Below are 18,328 nucleotides of genomic sequence, written 5' to 3'. Positions count from 1 at the left end.
CTCTCTCTCTCTCTCTCACTCTCTCTCTCTCTCTCTCTCTCTCTCTCTCTCTCCTTGTTGCTGTAGTGCCACCCCAGTGGCTGTCTCATTGACCTCTGTATGCAGATGGGGATCATCATGGTGCTAAAACAGACCTGGAACAATTTCATGGAGCTCGGCTACCCGTGAGTGTTTTTTCTCACCTTCAAATGTCAGACATACCAAAAACGTTTCTGACCAAACAACCAACAATGAACAATGAAATCAACAAGTTCAGTGTTAAAGTTACTGTGAGGAACTTTAACTGGTTATAAGAGACTTAGGCTGTATTGCTGGGCCCACTGGAGGGAAGGAAGACTTGGGGGAACCTAAAACCAGGTCTGGGTGGGGGAGTCTGTCAGACCCTGTTGCAGTAAAGTGAGAGTTTTTCTAAAAGGACTTTGGCGCTCGGAAACGCTACCGCTTTTGTCCACAGGGACCGCCAAAATCAACACAAGCTAAAAGTTGTAGCTTTGTAGTAGCTTTAAGGTAAATATCCTCAGTCAGATGTTGTGCATGTTGACTATTTTCCTGACTGCAGAGTTATAGCAGATTAAATGAAATCTTGTCTGAGTTCTGAATCAATCATCTCTTGTTGTTTGTTCTGTTGTTGTTTGGCTAGGCTGATCCAGAACTGGTGGACACGGCGGAGGCTGCGGAGAGAGCACAGACAGAAAGCCAAGGCCAGCTTCCCCCAGTGGGAGAGGGATTACAACCTGCAGCCAATGAATGCCTATGGACTCTTTGATGAATACTTAGAAATGAGTATGTTGCACCCGAAGTGCCATGTGTACATTTTCTATTGAGGTTTAGCACAGATAGTAAAACCCTTAGCCATGTTAGCCCCACAACCTTAGATATCAGGTATAAGGTTATCCTAATTGCACTCTACGGCTTAATCCTCTATAATACAATTTTTTTAAACAATAAAACCTTTTCATTTGGAGCTGGAGCTGCTGCAGTGCATGTTATGCAACTGTGACACTGCTTTGCTATGGATTCAATTTGGGCTGGGAGCTTTACCACATGCTCGCATCTTTATTGTTGCTCTCCACTGTTGCAGTTGTGATATAAAACAACCAAAGCTGCACTAATCAACACTTTTACATTAACAAAAAAATGTGTAATAGGAAAGGGGTCACTTGTAGTGATGAAACCTCCGAGAGTCATCACTCAACTGTGCAGTTTCCTTTAACATTTTTGCGCCTTTCAGCTTATTGTTTTGGTTTTGTAGCTCACAAATTTATTTTGGTTCACTCTCACTGCTGAGTTACTTTCAGATATAGCAGGCAGCTATTTTCAGCAAAAGGGTCTCACAAACCCTCTTTACACCGCCGGTTCAAAACCAAACAACTGCTAGCAAACAAAGCTAGCAACTAGCTCGTTGGCTTAGTAGAGCTTTTAGCAGCCATCAGAGCCAGATATAGAGATTTCAGGTGTCTTAAAAAAGCCTGTTGCAAACAAATGGCTAAATGACAACAAAACGTCATCACGCCGAACACTAGTCTACACTGAACACTTAGTTTAGTGCTGGTGGCGTGAAGTCATGTGGTCTGGTGTAGTTTGTTTATCGCCTAATGTTAGCTTTTTACTTCATGACAATTGTATTTACCCTTCAAAAATCATAAAAGGGGTTTTCACTTGTGAAGATTATCTTGGGGATCCAAAACTGGATGTATTTTAATACTTTGATTTCTGCAACAATCCAGAATCCAATGGAAAAAGCTGTTGTAGTTTTGTCGAGGTAACCAGTGTGATGCTAACTTCCAGGCTGGCCTACAAAAATACGTCATCCCTGCCTATTTCTCTCAGGAGTTGAATGAGAGAAAACGGCTATAATGAAAGTGAATATCGGACTTACTTTCATCATGTAGCCAGACAGAATGTATCTTTCACATCTGCTGTACGTACGCAATTATTTGCTAACATGTTACCCATGATGAACCTCTGCAGGAACTATGGGACCTGAAGGCTTTTGGTTTTTGTGTTTGTTCCAGTTCTACAGTTTGGCTTCACCACCATCTTTGTAGCCGCTTTCCCTCTGGCCCCTCTCTTAGCGCTGCTGAACAACGTCATCGAGATTCGTTTAGACGCCTACAAGTTCGTCACACAGTGGCGGCGACCTCTGCCCTCACAAGCCAAAGACATAGGTGAATGTTGTATTCATTTTGTTAGGCACAAGAAATCTTTGAAGCTTTAAAGTTTTCTGTTTTCAGTTTTTTGGATAATACAGTATATTGCATGTATAACTGTATGCGTCTGTGGCAGGGATCTGGTACGGCATTCTGGAGGGCATCAGCATCTTGTCTGTCATCACCAACGCCTTTGTCATTGCTGTTACCTCAGACTTTATCCCTCGCCTTGTTTACGCCTACAAGTACGGACCTTGTGCTGGTCAGGGTCGAGCAGGGGAGGGGTGAGTGATGATATAACAGTTCATTTGTTTTAGTGTAGTTAAGGTCCCTGTTAGGGCCTTTGTTTCTTTTACTTTATTAACTTAGTGTAGCAGTGTTTTAGGGCTGTACCGAATAGTTTCGAAGCCTCATTTGTAATTCGTTGGGGGGGGGGGGGGGGGGGGGGGGTTCTGCACAGTTTGTTCCCGTTTTAGAAACTATAAGTGTCGGATAAAATGGTTGCTCATATGTTCCTCAGGTGTATGATCGGTTACGTCAACGCCAGTCTCTCAGTGTTTAAGGTGTCTGACTTTGAGACGAGATCAGAGCCTATGACTAATGGCTCCGAGCTGTTTGGAGAAGCTGTTAAGCATTGTAGGTAAGCCGTGTGTATGTGTTTGTGTGTGTGTGTCAGCTTTCAGTGCTCATCAAGCTTAAGATGTTACAAATATACTGTAAACTGTCATTTCAGTGCCTGTTGCACTAAAAAAAGAAACTCGACGGAAGCGTATTCATTTTAACAGGATTTGGCAGCAAGCATTTGCGCAACGCCAGGAAAGTGTGTGTGGTGTGTTCATCCATCACTTCATTAATGATATCTATTAACCAACACGCAGGCTCTTTTTGAGCTCTGCATAAAATATTAATCGCAAAATAAATAGTTCAAACAGGAGTTTAGATGTAACCCAGAAACCAGCTTCAGCAAGATTACACCAAGTCGCAAAGGGAAATTAAAGTCAAAGTTTTCCCATTACACAAAAGACAAACCTCATGCTGAAAACAGATGTTGTACACAAGTTATTGTGAAGCTTGATAGGACATTTATCTTTCCTTGTATGTGTACAGATGTTGCATCCTGAGCTGAACTTGTTTCTTCGGTTTTGTCGGGTCAATGAATCACTGACACGAGTTATCATTAGCGCTACGCTGTGATGACCTTTGAGCTCATCTGTTTGACCCACCAGGTATCGGGACTACAGGGAACCTCCAGACACTGCTGAGCCCTACTCATACACTCTACAGTTCTGGCACGTCCTGGCAGCCCGGCTAGCATTCATCATCGTTTTTGAGGTAAGTGTTTTGAATCTGTGACATATGGCACCAGACAGCTGGCTGGAAATGGATTCTTTCATATCCGTTTCACCTATGTCTTTCTACTTATGAGTGCCCATATACATCTAGCTGTAATTTGCTCACAGCAAATGAAGAAGTCTTGTGGTTTTAAAGTGACTTTATTTTCTCTTTCTACATCTGACAGAAGTATTATATATATACAGTGTTTTGAGGAATTACTGTCGTAAAAAAAAACCTTTAGGCTCAGAATATCAACTTTTAAAACCAGATTAACTCAAATTGTCTCTTAGAAAGTTGTTTCAAAAATGCCTACGATTTATCTTAGTCTTGAATTGCCTGGACTGATTTCCTAAAGGAATATTAGAGTTACACCAGGCTTAAAGCTTAGTCTATGTGCTGACAGATTTAACTTTAAAGTCATGCTCCCTGACAGATTATTCAGATTAAATCAGTGAATAGCACTTGGCACCACTAGCAAGACCCATCCAAATTTCAAAATAAATCACTTTGATGAAATCCATTCCGCTAGACCAGGGAGTTTGGTCGTCTTATTTCACCATGTCGCTTTAAGGTTTTGGATATTTTGTTTGTGAACATTTATGCCTCCCGTGTTTTGTCCGTTTTCACTCCCGACCACGCGATTACTTTGAACTGCTCCCAGCTTTTTTATCAGCAGCCTCAGTCCAGTGCCATGTGCACACACTGCCACTAACAAGCACTCACAGAGGTGCTTCTAATTAGTCTTGTTCAGCTTACGCTCCACAAAGTCACAAAGTAGTAAGATATGTTACAAAAAGCCACTTAAAAAAAACATTAAAACTGCACCAAATGACATTAGTATACAAACAATGTTTGAAATGACCATGTGTAAAGTGGGTTATTAAATTCCCTGTGTTGGTTTGTTCCCACCTTATCACTTTAGCATTTGGCTTGTTTTTTATTGTGGAGGTAAGGCGCTGGCATTTGTGATAACGTTCTCTGCTTTTGCAGCACATGGTCTTTGCCATCAAGACCCTGATCGCGTACCTGATCCCCGACCTCCCCAAGGACCTGCGGGACAGAATGCGCAGAGAGAAATACCTGATCCAGGAGATGATGTATGAGGCCGAGTTAGAGAGACTGCAGAGGGAGAAAAACGAGAAGAAGAAGAAATACAGGGCCCATCACAAGGAATGGCCCTGAAATGCACCAAATGGTACGGCCGGAGATCCAGAAACTGTTTGTACACGAGATAATTGAGCTCTGTCTACGACTGGTGTGGAGTTCACTTTGTGGCAGCGGGCCCTGAAGGCCATCGGGGTTTGGTTTAGCGTCAGCAGCTCTGCCCTGCTCACTATTGGATTTGGGGAAGCTGGATCCAGAAACCCCAGATAGTGTTATTTGAACATCAAAAGAAGTTTCTCTTGCAGCATTAAATTGTTTAAAATATGAAAAATGTAAGCTATGCAGCCAATATTTTAAGATTAAATTAAGGACTTTTTCATCATAAAACATATCAAAGCTACTGAATCCATGCTAGAAAAGTTAAAAGCAATTTAAGATACATTTTAAGAGGCCAAAATCAAGTTGGAACAAAGGGAAGGAAAGGAAGCGTGCTCAAAGGAAAATTCATGTATATTTTTGCCTTTCAGACCTAAGATGTGTAGAAATAGAAATCAAAACATTTGAAGTATAACGCTGTATGTTTCCCACTGTTAACAGGCCTTACCATATCGTCTCTCTGATTCCCAGGTTATCGGCTGGTGTTCGGTTTTTCCACTGCACAGTAGAGGAAGGAGAGGAGCGCTGGGGTTCCTGCATGATACTGGACCCTCATATCTTCCTCCTGCCGTGTCAGTCCAGCGCCCCCTAGCGGACAGTTGATGAACTGCCCCACCCAGTAACCACAGGGCCCGTGTGTCCGCATTCAGTACGGACGTCCTCTCGAACAGTTTGGCAGTGGGTTTTGCTACCTTTTCTTTTTTTTTCTCCAGATTCTACCACTTTGGACTCTCAACAGCGTATGTCTTCAGACCCTGAATGTAGATTTCAAGCAAGACTACACTTTTACAGATGTCTCGTTTTGGACGAGAGAAATGACTCTACTGGGCTTACTGAATGACAAACCCTGTTTACATGTCTCCTTCTTTGAGGGGTTCACGTATTGATTTATTGTAAATAAAGATATTTAAATGAATGTCAGGCCATCTGCTCCGCTTTAGTGTGATGCAATAAAAAAATTAGAGGATGCAATTTCTGAAGAAATGGCGGTGGGTTTGCTGGCAGCTGAAAATCCGACTGATGGACAGTTGAACTGCATTGCTTCTTGTAGCCTGTAGCAGGTAGCTGAACTGCATCGCTTGATAAATAGCAGGCAGCTAAACTGCACTGCTGGCGTAACTTTGTATGAAGGAGCAGCTGAAAGCGAATGTTATAAAGTTATAAAATATATTGTGAGCAAGTGTCTTTTTTTGGAATAAGTGTAAACCATCAGTTGAGGTCTAAACCCTATAAACACTAGCAGGAAAACGTTAACATTTTTATTTTTAAAAAGTTCTTTTAGCGCTCAGGAAGACCGTCGTAAGCTCATATAACCCTTTTTAGGGCTTTTGTTTTGAAAATCTCTCAGCCTACTTGAGGGTCCCCTTGTAAACTCCTGTTTCCATCTGAAGACTTTTATTTTGAAAGTCCTGCATATTCCAGAGCCTCCTGGAGAAACTTAGCGGTTCTCACTAAACATAATATATTTAATGTCCTTGTTCAAAGAAGAATGACATGTGGTCACACCTCGTCTCACAACAGTTAAGAATCCACCAAGGAGCCTTTCACAGAGGTCGGAGGTCTAATTAGCAAATCTGGATCAGCTGTGAGTCTCCACCTGCAATTAAAGATTGCCATGGGGATGGCACCTGCCGAATGACTCCTGGGTTCATCTCATGAGAGCCGCCTCTCAAACCCTGGCTTATTACTCACAGACTGATTAATTCATTAATTCTTATTTTTTAAATGTGTGTATCGTGAGAGAGCGGAAACCGTGCTGGACAAGTTTCAAAGTTAAAGCCAGTTTAAAAAAACTTTCTGTTTTTTCTGTTTTATTCTGTAAATTTCCAATCTCAGTTAACATTGAAGTCAACGGGGCAGTTGGGTTGCGCTCCTGTTACGTTGAGGCTCATAGCGCAAAACGTGCCTGTCTGTTTTAGTAGATAAAGACGTTGTTTGAAAGAGGACGAAGGAGAAATTGTTATTCCGATAATGTCCTCAAATGAGCTGAACATTTTTTAATAAAGTTGTGTTTAAGAAGAATAAGGAATATGGAGAACATAGATTGGATTGCAGCTGTTGCCCAGCAATCTCACCAATAAGGACAAACTGAGAAAGAAGACTGCTCACTTCAGCATTCCCAACAATAAAATCTATAAAAACTGTCCACAGTTGGCTTAAATGGGAAATGCTTTCCATTTACATGCATAACTGCAGTAATAAATAATATTTATTGTAAGGAAATTTGACTTGACTATGTGTTTCTTTCTATCAACCCTTTCAACCTCTCTACAGATATGTAGAGTGCCGCCCAACAAAGCCCAAATAAAGAAAAGAGGAAACGTATAATTACATCCCGTGTTGACTTTACATTTCTAAAAGACAAAATAATACAATTAAATAATACAATTTGGTTTTAATTATTGGTAAATAGTGTTACATTGGTACAGTTCTAAATAATTAATTCCAATTAATTGCAAGTGTATCAGAGAGTCTTTAAGTGCATAGTCGATCAGTTGAACAGGAAAAAAATTAAAATGTACTAACAATAGATACATTGACAAATGATGGACGTATAAATCGCCAGCACGTGTCCAATAAAGTCATTTGATGATTTTACAGTCAGCCATGTTACACAGAGTCAAAACAATGACATAACATCTATGCTGCTTTCTGTTTAGCACAAGAAAGCTGTTTGAGATGTTTTATTTTTCATAAACATATATATTTTGTTAAAATCATTTTTATTGTATTCATCCATAAAGAGATGAACAAGCAAAGACAAGGAGCAAAACAACAACAAAAAACACTTTAACTATTCCTCAAAAATGGGATGAGTGTGTTCTCTGCATCATGATAGTTTCAAAACAATAATGTCATTTTTCACTCATACAGGGAAGATTTTTTTCCACAATATTTATCTTAATTGTGCATTTACATCTTACGTACATTTCATTTCCCAACAAAAAAAGGTCCTATATGCTCATATGAAGACAAAAATTCTGGGAAAAAAAATCTTGATTTCTTTTTATTTATTTTGTTAAAATCTCTCAAATTCACAAAATTAATACTTTAGGACCTCAGTGTCCCCAGTGGTAGCTATATGGCCTCCGGGTCAAAGGTTAACAGTCGTTGAGCTCAACCAAAAAGTCTCTTTCACACCACCAGAGGGAGTCAGAGCGCTTACTTATGCTTCAGCTGAGACACACTTTCACATCGATATATTCTCATACTTCTCATTAGAAAAAAAGATAATTATAACAAATAGCATAACTACCAAGTTCTACATAGAGTAATACAACTGTAAGGCTTTTATAAATGTGTGTGGTGTTGAACATTCTTTAACCTGACCACTAAGATACTAAGACGTGTGCCCTGTGCAGGTGGCCTTCAAGGCTGACGGGCTTCAGTGCAGATAAGCAGTTTTTTCACAATCATCTTTATTGCTCCGTACATTAGGAAGCACAGCACTGCCTGCATAATAATGTCATTCTATGAGCGTATCCACAGGAGCGCTGAAAGAATCAATGATGCTTTTAAATACCGGTCTGCACGAAGGAAGTTGCTTTTGATTCCGTCCGAAAACACAATGTCACCAGGATTTACATTGTGTTGGACATCCCTGCGTTTTAATACCTAAACATATCTGTTTACAACAAAGTTGATCGTTTTGAACATGCGAATATTCATTTGAGAACAGGGGCTTGTCCTCTGGCATGGATTACTGTGGTGCGGTGGCCTTCGTGCAAACTCCATTTTGATTATTAAAAGCAGGGGACAGGGGAGGCAAACTGTGTTTTGTTTCCTATTAAGGCAACTCCTCTCCTCTCTAAGAGGATTATCCCTGACACACGCTCGGGAGTTACGTAAGGCTGTCAGGGGATAACATCTGACATTTCCTAACATCGGCATAGCTGAGCTGAGGTGTGGTATAGAACGGTTAATGCTCAGTGTAAAAGAAAAGATGGGATGTGTGGACTCACTTTGCCGCCACTGGTCTTTTACAGTATATGTAGAATGGACAGGCCTCACACCTTATTGCTGTATATAAAAAAGGATCTGATGTATGTATGTAATCATTCTAAAGCATGCCACAAGTTGCATGATATTAGTAAACTAAATTTCCGCTGCTGCTTGGTTGATGTTGGTGTAGAGATGTTGAGGAGGATCAGTGATTGTTGGAGCTCCGCAATGCTTGTTCTTCACTTGTTACTCCCCTTTTCCTGGCAATACATTTGGCAAACTGCACAGCGGAATAAGTGGGGCCATTGCAGTCATGTAGAGTAGTGAGACAGATATGTGTCCGATAACAAACTTTGACTTACATGCATTATGTTCTATGTTAAATAACGCAACAATTTGCGGAGGGGACAAGAGAAGTGCGAAGCAACAAAAAGCTAGACATCTTCTGCTTCTCATTTCTATGACAATGAAACAATAATTAAACATTTTTAAAATTACTTTGTACAATAAATGTGCTGCTTGTAGTGACGAACCCACAGCTCACTGTTATGGTTTAGGGCCCACAACGTCACTGTGCTAGTGAAGATAGCAGAGCCAGGTAAAGAGCCAGGTAATTCCCTCAGGAGGTGGTGGAGACCAAAAATGGAAGAGTGAACGTCCGACTTACATCTGCCAGGGGGACAGAAACATAACTCCAAGTGAATGTTAATGATGCTCTGTGCCTGCAGGGTGTGTAGATATGCATCGATTTTAAAGATGTAAATGAGTCAAAGAGGTGTTCAAAGCTCGTTGTAATGCCTTCAAGTGGCAAAAAAAAAAATAATCATGTAGCTTAAAAACCTGACCCCAAATAAATGTGAAACGAATTCTGTAATAAGTAATGAAGTCTTTAGTTTGATCGGATACCACTACAGTGTCCAGTGATTTCAGCTGTGCTAGCTGTTCAACGTAACGGTTCGTATGACATCTTACTAAAAGTTACTCTGGTGCGGACCACCGAACGCAGCAGTTCAATTGCGTTGACTTTTGCGACTGTGGCTCAGTGGTAGAACAGGGTTGTCCTTCAATCAGGAGATCGGTGGTTCGATCTCCGGCTCCGCTTGTCCATGTCGATGTGACACTTAACCCCAACTTGCTCCCGCAGGCTGTTCCTGCGGTGTATGGATGGATATGAATAGTGAGTTAGTCCTGATGGGCAGGTGGCACCTTGCAGGGTAGATCCTGTCATCAGTGTCTGACTAGGTGTGAATGGGTGAATGATGACATGTAATGTTACATGCTCTGAGTGGTCGGGAGACGAGAAAAGCGCCGTACAAGTAGAGTCCATTTACCATTACTTGGACTGCTGCAGGAGTCAGATGTTTGATTGACATCTTGGCCAAAGAGACCGACAGAGTACGAAATAAAGATATGCTGGAGGAGAAGGGATTCATGAGTGACTGGCTTAATCAGCATTGTGTTGCCATTGGAATCTCTTTTATTGGACAATTGTTAATTACTTTGGGCACCTATACCTGGACTTGCACAAATGGAAGGCGGAAAGGCAGCCACACGCTTGTGTAAAGTACTTCATTGTACTGTTGTGCTTTAAATGATGCATTCAAGTTCAATAATAAAGAATAATCATTTAGAGGCTCCAGTGGTCCAGTTGAGGTTTAAATCAAATTCTGTAATTCCCTCTCTCATCGCCTGAATATTTCTGTGTTCAGGTATTGGTTCCTTTCCCAAATCCCATTCTTCAGAGGCTTTTAAACAGAACAGACAGAAAACTGTGGCGACCAGCACATGTTTTCTTCCTGCCCTGTAACCTACATGCTGTACAAATGAACCAGCCGCGTGCCAGAAGCATGCGTCCTTTAAATAGCAAGCAGCTCCCAGCTGCCTGGCATCCAATTTTCCGATAACAAGGGCTGGTTGTAAGCTGCCTGGTCGATTGTTTGCACTCACGGACATTAGAGAGCGAGGCCACGATGTCACATCCTGGACCACAAGCCAGGAAAATAAAGAAAAGACGGGAAAATAAACACTCCTGCAGTGTCCTGGCTGCGGTTGTCAGGGCGACACAGCTGACAACTCTACCCCCCCCCCCCTTTCCTCTTTTTTCTCTTTCTCCCTCTGATTCTCTCGCTGACTCTGATTCTGCCTTTTCTATTTTTTCTTTTTTTTTTCTTTCAGGGTTGTCTGTCCTTTATTGCTATTCTTTCACACACTTAGGACCGCCATTATATACACACACACATTCATCACTAAAAGCACTTTTTCGTTTTCGTTTCTTCAGGGAGTACAGTTAGTGAAGTGTGGGCTCGTGCTAGTTTTTGACAGCTTGATGGAGTAGCAGCAGCTAACGACAAAGGGGCGTGGCTCAGCAAAGAGTCAATACTCTCTAGGTTCACTTCGAGCAACCCCTTAAATATAGAAGCAGTCATGAGATCCATTGTTAATGTAAAGATACTGATTGTAACCACTTTGACATTACCATAAGATACCTACATTTAGAATGACATATTTTCTTCATCTTTGATCCAGATCTTAATCTAAACTGTCCTTGATCCTAACCCAACTCTAAAGTGCTCACTTTGGATCGGAACAGTGGTAAAGTCCTTCAAACTAAATGTTACTCATCTGCTCTACCCTTGTCAGGTCATTTGACTGTCATCGTTTTGAAAATACAAGGACACACACACATTCCCCGCTCGCAACAGTGGACCAATAATACAGCCTAATAACATGTTGAAGATACGGGTATAGCAGCTCACATCCTGCCCAGGCTGTGACCCTTCCTTCGTGCTGAAATATTTGATCAGGCAATTTTTTAAGGGCAAAGCTGTCACCACCTGCCTTAGAGACAGAGGAAATTATTTTGAAGATAACACACTCCTTTCACCTTCTTTCCCATGGAGTCAGGGTCAGCTTCAGCTGCCGAATCTGCGGCCGGCACATTTCTTCCTTTTGTCCACACGGTACTAAGCCTTCGCATCTCCTACTGTCTCGTCACAGTGAAGGACGAGGGGTTGGATGCTGTGATTTTCTGCTGAAGGGCCATATGGCTTTCTTACATCAGTCAGATAAATAATTAACAATATTGTTAAATAGAAGATAAATGCCAGCTGCATACAAAACAAGAGTCACTTTGATGTCACTTAAATTGATACAGAAATGTGTCTTCTCCTGGTCATTAAGTCTGTGCCACAGTGCCTATACCTTTACCAGCATGCATTGTGCATTAGCTTCCAAAATCAACAACATGGAATCGTGTTTCTGGCCAGCTGGTGAACGTAAGTCCAATATTCACTCGTCTTTTAGCTCTGTTTTTCATCTCTACCAACCCACTAGGGAACTATCTGCCTCTTTAGCTGCTAAATGCTCCACAATGTTTGCCAGCTAGTTGCTACTGTGTGTTGCCTGCTGTGCCGGGCTGGTAGTGTACAGTGGGTTTATCGGAGCTTTTTCACTGAAAACAGCTGTGCCTGAAAATTATGATAATGAGGGTGGTGAGACAAAAAACTAAAACAAAAGTTGCGGGCCAGGAAAGCCAAAACAACAAGCGGAAAAATTGGCTTTTCAACTTCCAAGGAATTTACATTTTCCAAAACACCCCTGCTGGTCCGAGATTACAACAGTGAGAAGTGGTCAGCGGGAAGTGAGGTTCAGCGCCTGCAAACACATTAACATTTAAAAAAAAGATCACCAAAGCTCATCACAAGTGTCTAACACAGGCCTTCAGCCAGACAAAGCAAAGGTCAAGAAGTTCTTTCTTTACAAAATGACAGCTGCCTGATGAACACAAAACTGGAACAAACATGAGCGCTAAACCACCGTGGCACAACAACGCTTCCTCTAAACAAAGTCTCACTAGCCAACCAAGTCATCCCAAGATGCACAACACAAAGGAAATCAAGCTCAAACCAATAGAAAGCATGCACGGTAGCGCTAACCCAAGACATTGTCTTCACCCACATTCTCCACCGCACTATGTGAAATCAACAAACTGGTTGGTTTCCTTTTGAGATGAACCACTTCAGCACACAAAGGGGATGCACAGCTCATACAAATTAGTGCAGCTCATGCACCAATTCTTAACTTAACTTCTAAACAAAAACACTAACTCCACAATCGGAACCAAAGCAATCAAAGTAATCTAATCTAATCCCGGATGAGCTTCCATTTGCTCAGGTTTACAAAAAAAAGTCCACACACACAAAAAGTTTCAAAAGCCAAATTCAGGTAGTGAAGAGTAGTGTTGTTATATCCGCAAAATGAGTCATTCTTTTTTTTTTTTACAAAGGAACGAGTTTGTAATCGCAAGCGTGAGTAAATCTAAAATCCTGCTCCGGTGCATGTGCAGTTGTGCAAAAGAGCCAGGTTAACTTTGCTCCAGACTCTATCGTTCAGACTCTGGGTCAGCGTGCACCCCCTGGCCCTGCGCCCAAAGAACGAGTCATTCATGAACGAACACCTCCTGCGCCCGAAGAACAAGTCGTTCATGAGCAGACACCCCCTGAGAAGAAGAACAAGTTGTTCATAAGCGAACACCCCCTGAGCTGAAGAACGAATTATTCATGAGCGGCCACAAAAAGAAAACGAAGAATATGACACTTTCTATCCCAGTGTCTTGTACTCAAGGACAAGCCATGTTAGTTGTCGAACGTCTGCTCGGTTTGAATGGAATTGAAAGCTTTGTTAAAAAGGTTAAGCGTCACCAATTAAATATACACCAAGCAATTGGATAATGACTAAGTGGAGCAGCCACAGGTTGGTCGTAGGAACACGTGAATACACATTTGGCATTTTCCCTTTCACTGCTGAAATCCTTAACAACCAGACTTTTCATGTCTCTGCTCGGCCTTGATTGTACATAATGTGTCACTTGACAAAAATTGCATGCAATCTCTTGCAATAGTCCTATACTGTATACCTTCCTAAGGTAGAGTATAGGGGAGGGCTATGGATCCCGAAGGTGAAATGAAGCTTCCTGTGCCTGAAATTTCGCTGAGCTCCTCTACACTTCATTACGCCACCATCATTAGCATTTAATTGCAAATGATCTTGCTTTATTCATGGCAGTCATTAGCCCCCCAGTACATGACCCTCTCTTTTTGCCGCTTGAAGAAAATTTCCTAGTATTGTCACATTACCTTGATTTTTGGAAAACACACACACACACCCCAGAGCCAGGCTGAAGAACCACATGAGATCCCCGAATAATCAATGAAGTGTCAGCTTTAAAAATCGATTAACAGTCCTTCTTTTTCGCTTGAAGGGGACGAAAATGCTTTTGAAGGGTGTCATTTTTTGCACAGAGTCTTCAGAACGTGGCGGTGCTGGTGCCGTTTTCTGTCCACTGCTCGAACGTATGTTCCTAAAAGTCAGAGATATTTCATTGGCAATTTCACAGGTAATGTGCTGCGCATCCTGTGAATCCCAGTCAATTCCCTAACACTGCCTGCAACACATGGCTTCAAAACTGCATATTTGAATGAAGTGCGATATGAGCTCATGATAATTGCTGCCTAGTCCCAACTCCTTTCTTTTGTTGCTTTGGAGGGATAATTCTACAACATCAGGTTAGTCTGGCTCTAAGCTACAGTCATAACATTACCATTCCTCCCTATAGAATTGTGGGCTGAACACTCATCCCTTCACCGAAATGCTCACATCACTCAGCACTGAATCACATTCCCTCTGTCTGCCTCCTCCACTCTCGCTCATATGCCCCTTAAACTATTAGTTGGTGGAACTCCCATTCTCTCTGCTAAGCTCTTACTGCTATGGTCTCGAGCACTCCATCAGTCGAAGCTGGCAAAATGATGTTCATGCCCTTTGATTAGGACCTTTGCACTTACATCACTTACAGTTTCGGTGTCAGCATTACAGAATTTGTCGGCTGCATAATATTCATCTATAAAACTCATGATGCGTGCACATTACAATGTGATGGACAAGGCTGCTATGTGTTTTAATTAAGAGTGCATTGGAGCCAACACTCCATACGTGGGTCAAAAATGAAATTTGTTTTGTTATCTTTCCCATGTTATCAGAGTTATAATCAGTTATTTGAAATTTACAGGTTTGCTTTGGTAGCCAGTAGCGCTGAATGTGCTTTACGCCCCTCAACGCCAAATTATACATCGACAGCAGCTGCTAGCTCCACATGAAGGACACCTTGCTCTCTGCTGTTGGGGGCAGCTGTGGCTAAGAAGGTAGAGCGGGTCGTCCCTCAATCAGAAGCGCCTGCGGTTCGATCCCCGGCTCCTCTAGTCCATGTAGCTGTGTCCTTGGGTAAGACACCCTAAATTGCTCCCAAAGGCTGTGCCATCGGTGTATGAATGGCCGTGAATGCTTAGATAATCCTGATGGGCAGGTGGCACCTTGCATGGTAGCCCCAGCCATCAGTGGATGAATGGCATGTAGTGTTTGAGTTGTTGGAAGACTAAGGCGTTATACAAGTACAAGTCCATTTGCCATTTCTTGTCGAGGACTCCTCACCATTGCCTAGGATCGCAGATTTTACAGACGAATTGGACAGTGGTTAAATGGAGGAAGAAGAAAACCATGAAGAAGTCGTTTTTGGAGAGACATGTAGAGATGAGTGCATCCGAATAGGCTTCTTCTAGATGTCTGTATTAAAACCCTTCAATTGGTATACAACCCCAAATGAAGGATGAGTCATCAACACTTTGTGTCGTTTGCCAGGAAATGACTAATTCTAAAAACAGCATTAAGATGACCGTAGTTATCGATTTTTTTTGTCATTGTTGGGCCAAATACTGACATATAGGTGACGACCAGCTCAATACATATGGGATGAAACAACTTAAACATCAATTTGGATTTCATGGGAGCATTCTGTCATCATATTTTTGCATAAACTAATCATTTCTACGCAATAATTAGTTTATTCTTTATTATTTATGTGTTTTGTTCATTCTACTGCCGAAACACCTCCCCAATGCTTCAATGAACCGGGTTGACTCCATTTCTCATGGCTGCTTCAAGTGTAAATCGGTCTTGCTGTGTAAATTAACTCAGCCGAGCGACAATGCTAATGACGCTAACTGGAGTGTGGCTCACAGTAAATATTGCATGTACCTGATATAAATAACTAATAAAGATGAAAAGCTGATCTGTCATTTACACGCTTCCTTTTTGTGGGGCTATTGAGACAACATCTTTAATTTCTGAACAACTAAAGGAAGTTGATAAAAATGTTCAATGCAACATGCAAAACCAATATTTTGAAGGAATATGGTGGAATATGACAAACACTGAAATTGCTGGATGTCTTTTAATTTATGAGAAAAAGTGAGGTATCAAAAAGAAATGCACAACAAAACCCTGCTGGAAGTAATAAACTCTCCCACTCTAATCCTCAACACGTTTCCACCTTATCGACGCTGCCCATACACCATCGAGCAGAAGCTTCTCACGGTTATTATAAAACTCATATGAGGTGCGCTAGATATATTTCATCTTGCAGGTAATGGGATTTCTGTCCGTGTTATCCCCGTTTCCTCTGTAATATAAGGCACATGCTCTGTAGAGCATGACGCCCATAAGAAGCTGCAAGTACGCCATACATTCTACCTCTCATAAATCTGCTGGTTTCAATTATTTATCTATTACATTTTCTATAGAGTCAATAATATTTCTTTATATTTTTCTTTACTTTGGATCCAACTGTTAGAACACGGCGGATGGACCATACCAGCTGAGAGGTCAGCTTTGATAAAATCATGTTAATTGAACAATTTTCTAAATGGCCCCATTGTCTGCAACGTGTTCATATTAATGTTCCTATTTCAGCTACAGCCCACACATCCAATACTCTCCTCCAGCATTTGAATTATGGATGGTGAGGAAATGACTCCATTCCTATTGGGCACAGAAGAGATTAAACGCCTCTGTGGTGTAGCACTTTATTTGTGTATTCATTTTTTTTGCAGGTTTCAGGAGAATTTTGTAACTATTATAACTAATATATATATATATATATATATATATATATATATAAGAGTTGTAAGAATTTTAATAAACTGCTATTATTACACCCATGTACACAAGTGTACACAAGTGGTTGTGCTACAACCACTACTACCACTGCAGTGCTGCTTCTAAAACTACAACAATGATGATGTGATATATGTGGGGAAAAACATTTGGAGTGAAGTTCCTCCTTAACCCTTTGAACTCTGGAATCGGAACGGTCCGTCAGTGCCTTCATTGGTATTGTTGTTCATTGTGATGTCATTTCTTGAAGTATCTTCAAATGCTTCATATCCCCAACATTTGTACAACTTTATCTAAAATGTTAAGTAAGTATATACAGTATATATATATATATATGTATGCATGCATATACTGTATATATAGATACTTCAAGAAATTTAATATTGCACTACCATAAAGTTGAGGGACTCTTAGGAGTGATAAAAAGAAATGATTTTCTTCTTTGGTCAAAGTCAGTCACATACCCTGACTCTTCGTCCCTAGTATGGATCAGGCTTCAAAACACTGGATCCTACAATTTCCATTATACAACTCAATCGTGTCTTTTCATTTTTGATTTGATATGAAGCCTTTAGCCACGTCTTCTGGACCTTTATCCAAAGATGTTATCGTTTACAACGATTCATGCAGGGGCAAGAGGGTCTCTGATGTAGTGAGGGCCTAAACATACTTTTAAATTAACCAATAAAATATTAAAGGGGTACTCCAGCAGTTTCATAATGTATTTTCATTAAGTTGGAAAAAGACAGATTTAAAAAAAGAACAGTTTAATCAAAAACAGCAGTAATTAAGAGTAGTATGGGTCAAGCTCAAACACTGCATCCTCAATTCCCATAATCCAACTCGATAGCATCTTTTGTTCCAACATACTCCCTGAGAAGTGCTTGTTGGATGATCAAGTAGCTTTGAACCTCCTGCCCCCACAACTTCCTGACGCCTGAACTGGGGGAGGCTACTTCCAACGATTTCTGTAACTTTTTGAAACTGACAATCCGACATTAACACCCACGTCATGCAATGATGGTAGGTAGAGGTGAGAAAGTAAGCAGGGTTTGAACTTCTCTCTCTTTTTTTTCCATTCTTCACGCTATTACTGTCACTTTTCACAACAACAATCGAGTGCAAGCTTTATAAATGTCTTACAGTAGAGGCTGTTTGGAAAAAGTGCCCCGTTATTCTTCCGCCCTTTCTTTGACTGTCAGCTTTTCACTCCGCCTTCCAGTGTGGCCAGTTCGTAATGCAAGTTTTCAGTCATAAACGTTTAGTATTTTAGCTCGCCATGAAATAATTAATGACATCCTCAGGTTTATTTACGTAATATCGATGGATTATTATAAATTGTTCCAGTTAAAATAATATTATTCAGGGAAGTGACCAAGTGGAAGGGGGAAATCTGTAGCTAGTTCTGTCGCCTAGACTAACAACACCTGCAACACTCCAAATGTCACCGGCTTGACCTGTGAAAAGAACCTTGTCAGGAGGCAGGCGAGGGACACTTAAATTAGTCCCAGTGGCGTCCATCACCACCTGAAATTTCTGTTCAACACCTGCCATTGGCCACGGCCTCTGAAAGCATGACGACTCGTGTCCTCGCTGCCATTACAACACTCTGAAATGAGTGTACGTTCACATCA

At 41.2% G+C, this 18,328-nt stretch overlaps 1 protein-coding gene across 8 annotated transcripts in view; it reads left to right on the top strand.

Annotated features, from left to right (window-relative positions):
* The window catches only part of LOC116393379 (anoctamin-4), a 35,324-nt gene extending 29,667 nt beyond the window's left edge, over positions 1 to 5,657 (top strand). For 7 of the 8 annotated variants that reach the window (XM_031865661.1, XM_031865669.1, XM_031865668.1 and 4 more), the window contains 8 exons: positions 67 to 164; positions 641 to 783; positions 2,016 to 2,168; positions 2,287 to 2,434; positions 2,671 to 2,790; positions 3,377 to 3,482; positions 4,476 to 4,680; positions 5,217 to 5,657. In XM_031865661.1, coding sequence (XP_031721521.1) covers positions 67 to 164; positions 641 to 783; positions 2,016 to 2,168; positions 2,287 to 2,434; positions 2,671 to 2,790; positions 3,377 to 3,482; positions 4,476 to 4,667 — 960 coding nt within the window. In that variant the 3' untranslated portion in view covers positions 4,668 to 4,680; positions 5,217 to 5,657. Of the gene's footprint in view, positions 1 to 66; positions 165 to 640; positions 784 to 2,015; positions 2,169 to 2,286; positions 2,435 to 2,670; positions 2,791 to 3,376; positions 3,483 to 4,475; positions 4,681 to 5,216 lie in introns of those variants that run through there. The other variant, XM_031865662.1, reaches the window with a different exon arrangement.
* Positions 5,658 to 18,328: the final 12,671 nt, after the last annotated feature.

This window comes from Anarrhichthys ocellatus, unplaced genomic scaffold (genome assembly GCF_004355925.1).
Source record: "Anarrhichthys ocellatus isolate YVR2014 unplaced genomic scaffold, GSC_Weel_1.0 scaffold33, whole genome shotgun sequence".
Taxonomy (NCBI): domain Eukaryota; kingdom Metazoa; phylum Chordata; class Actinopteri; order Perciformes; family Anarhichadidae; genus Anarrhichthys; species Anarrhichthys ocellatus.
This window is presented reverse-complemented; position numbering and strand designations above follow the sequence as displayed.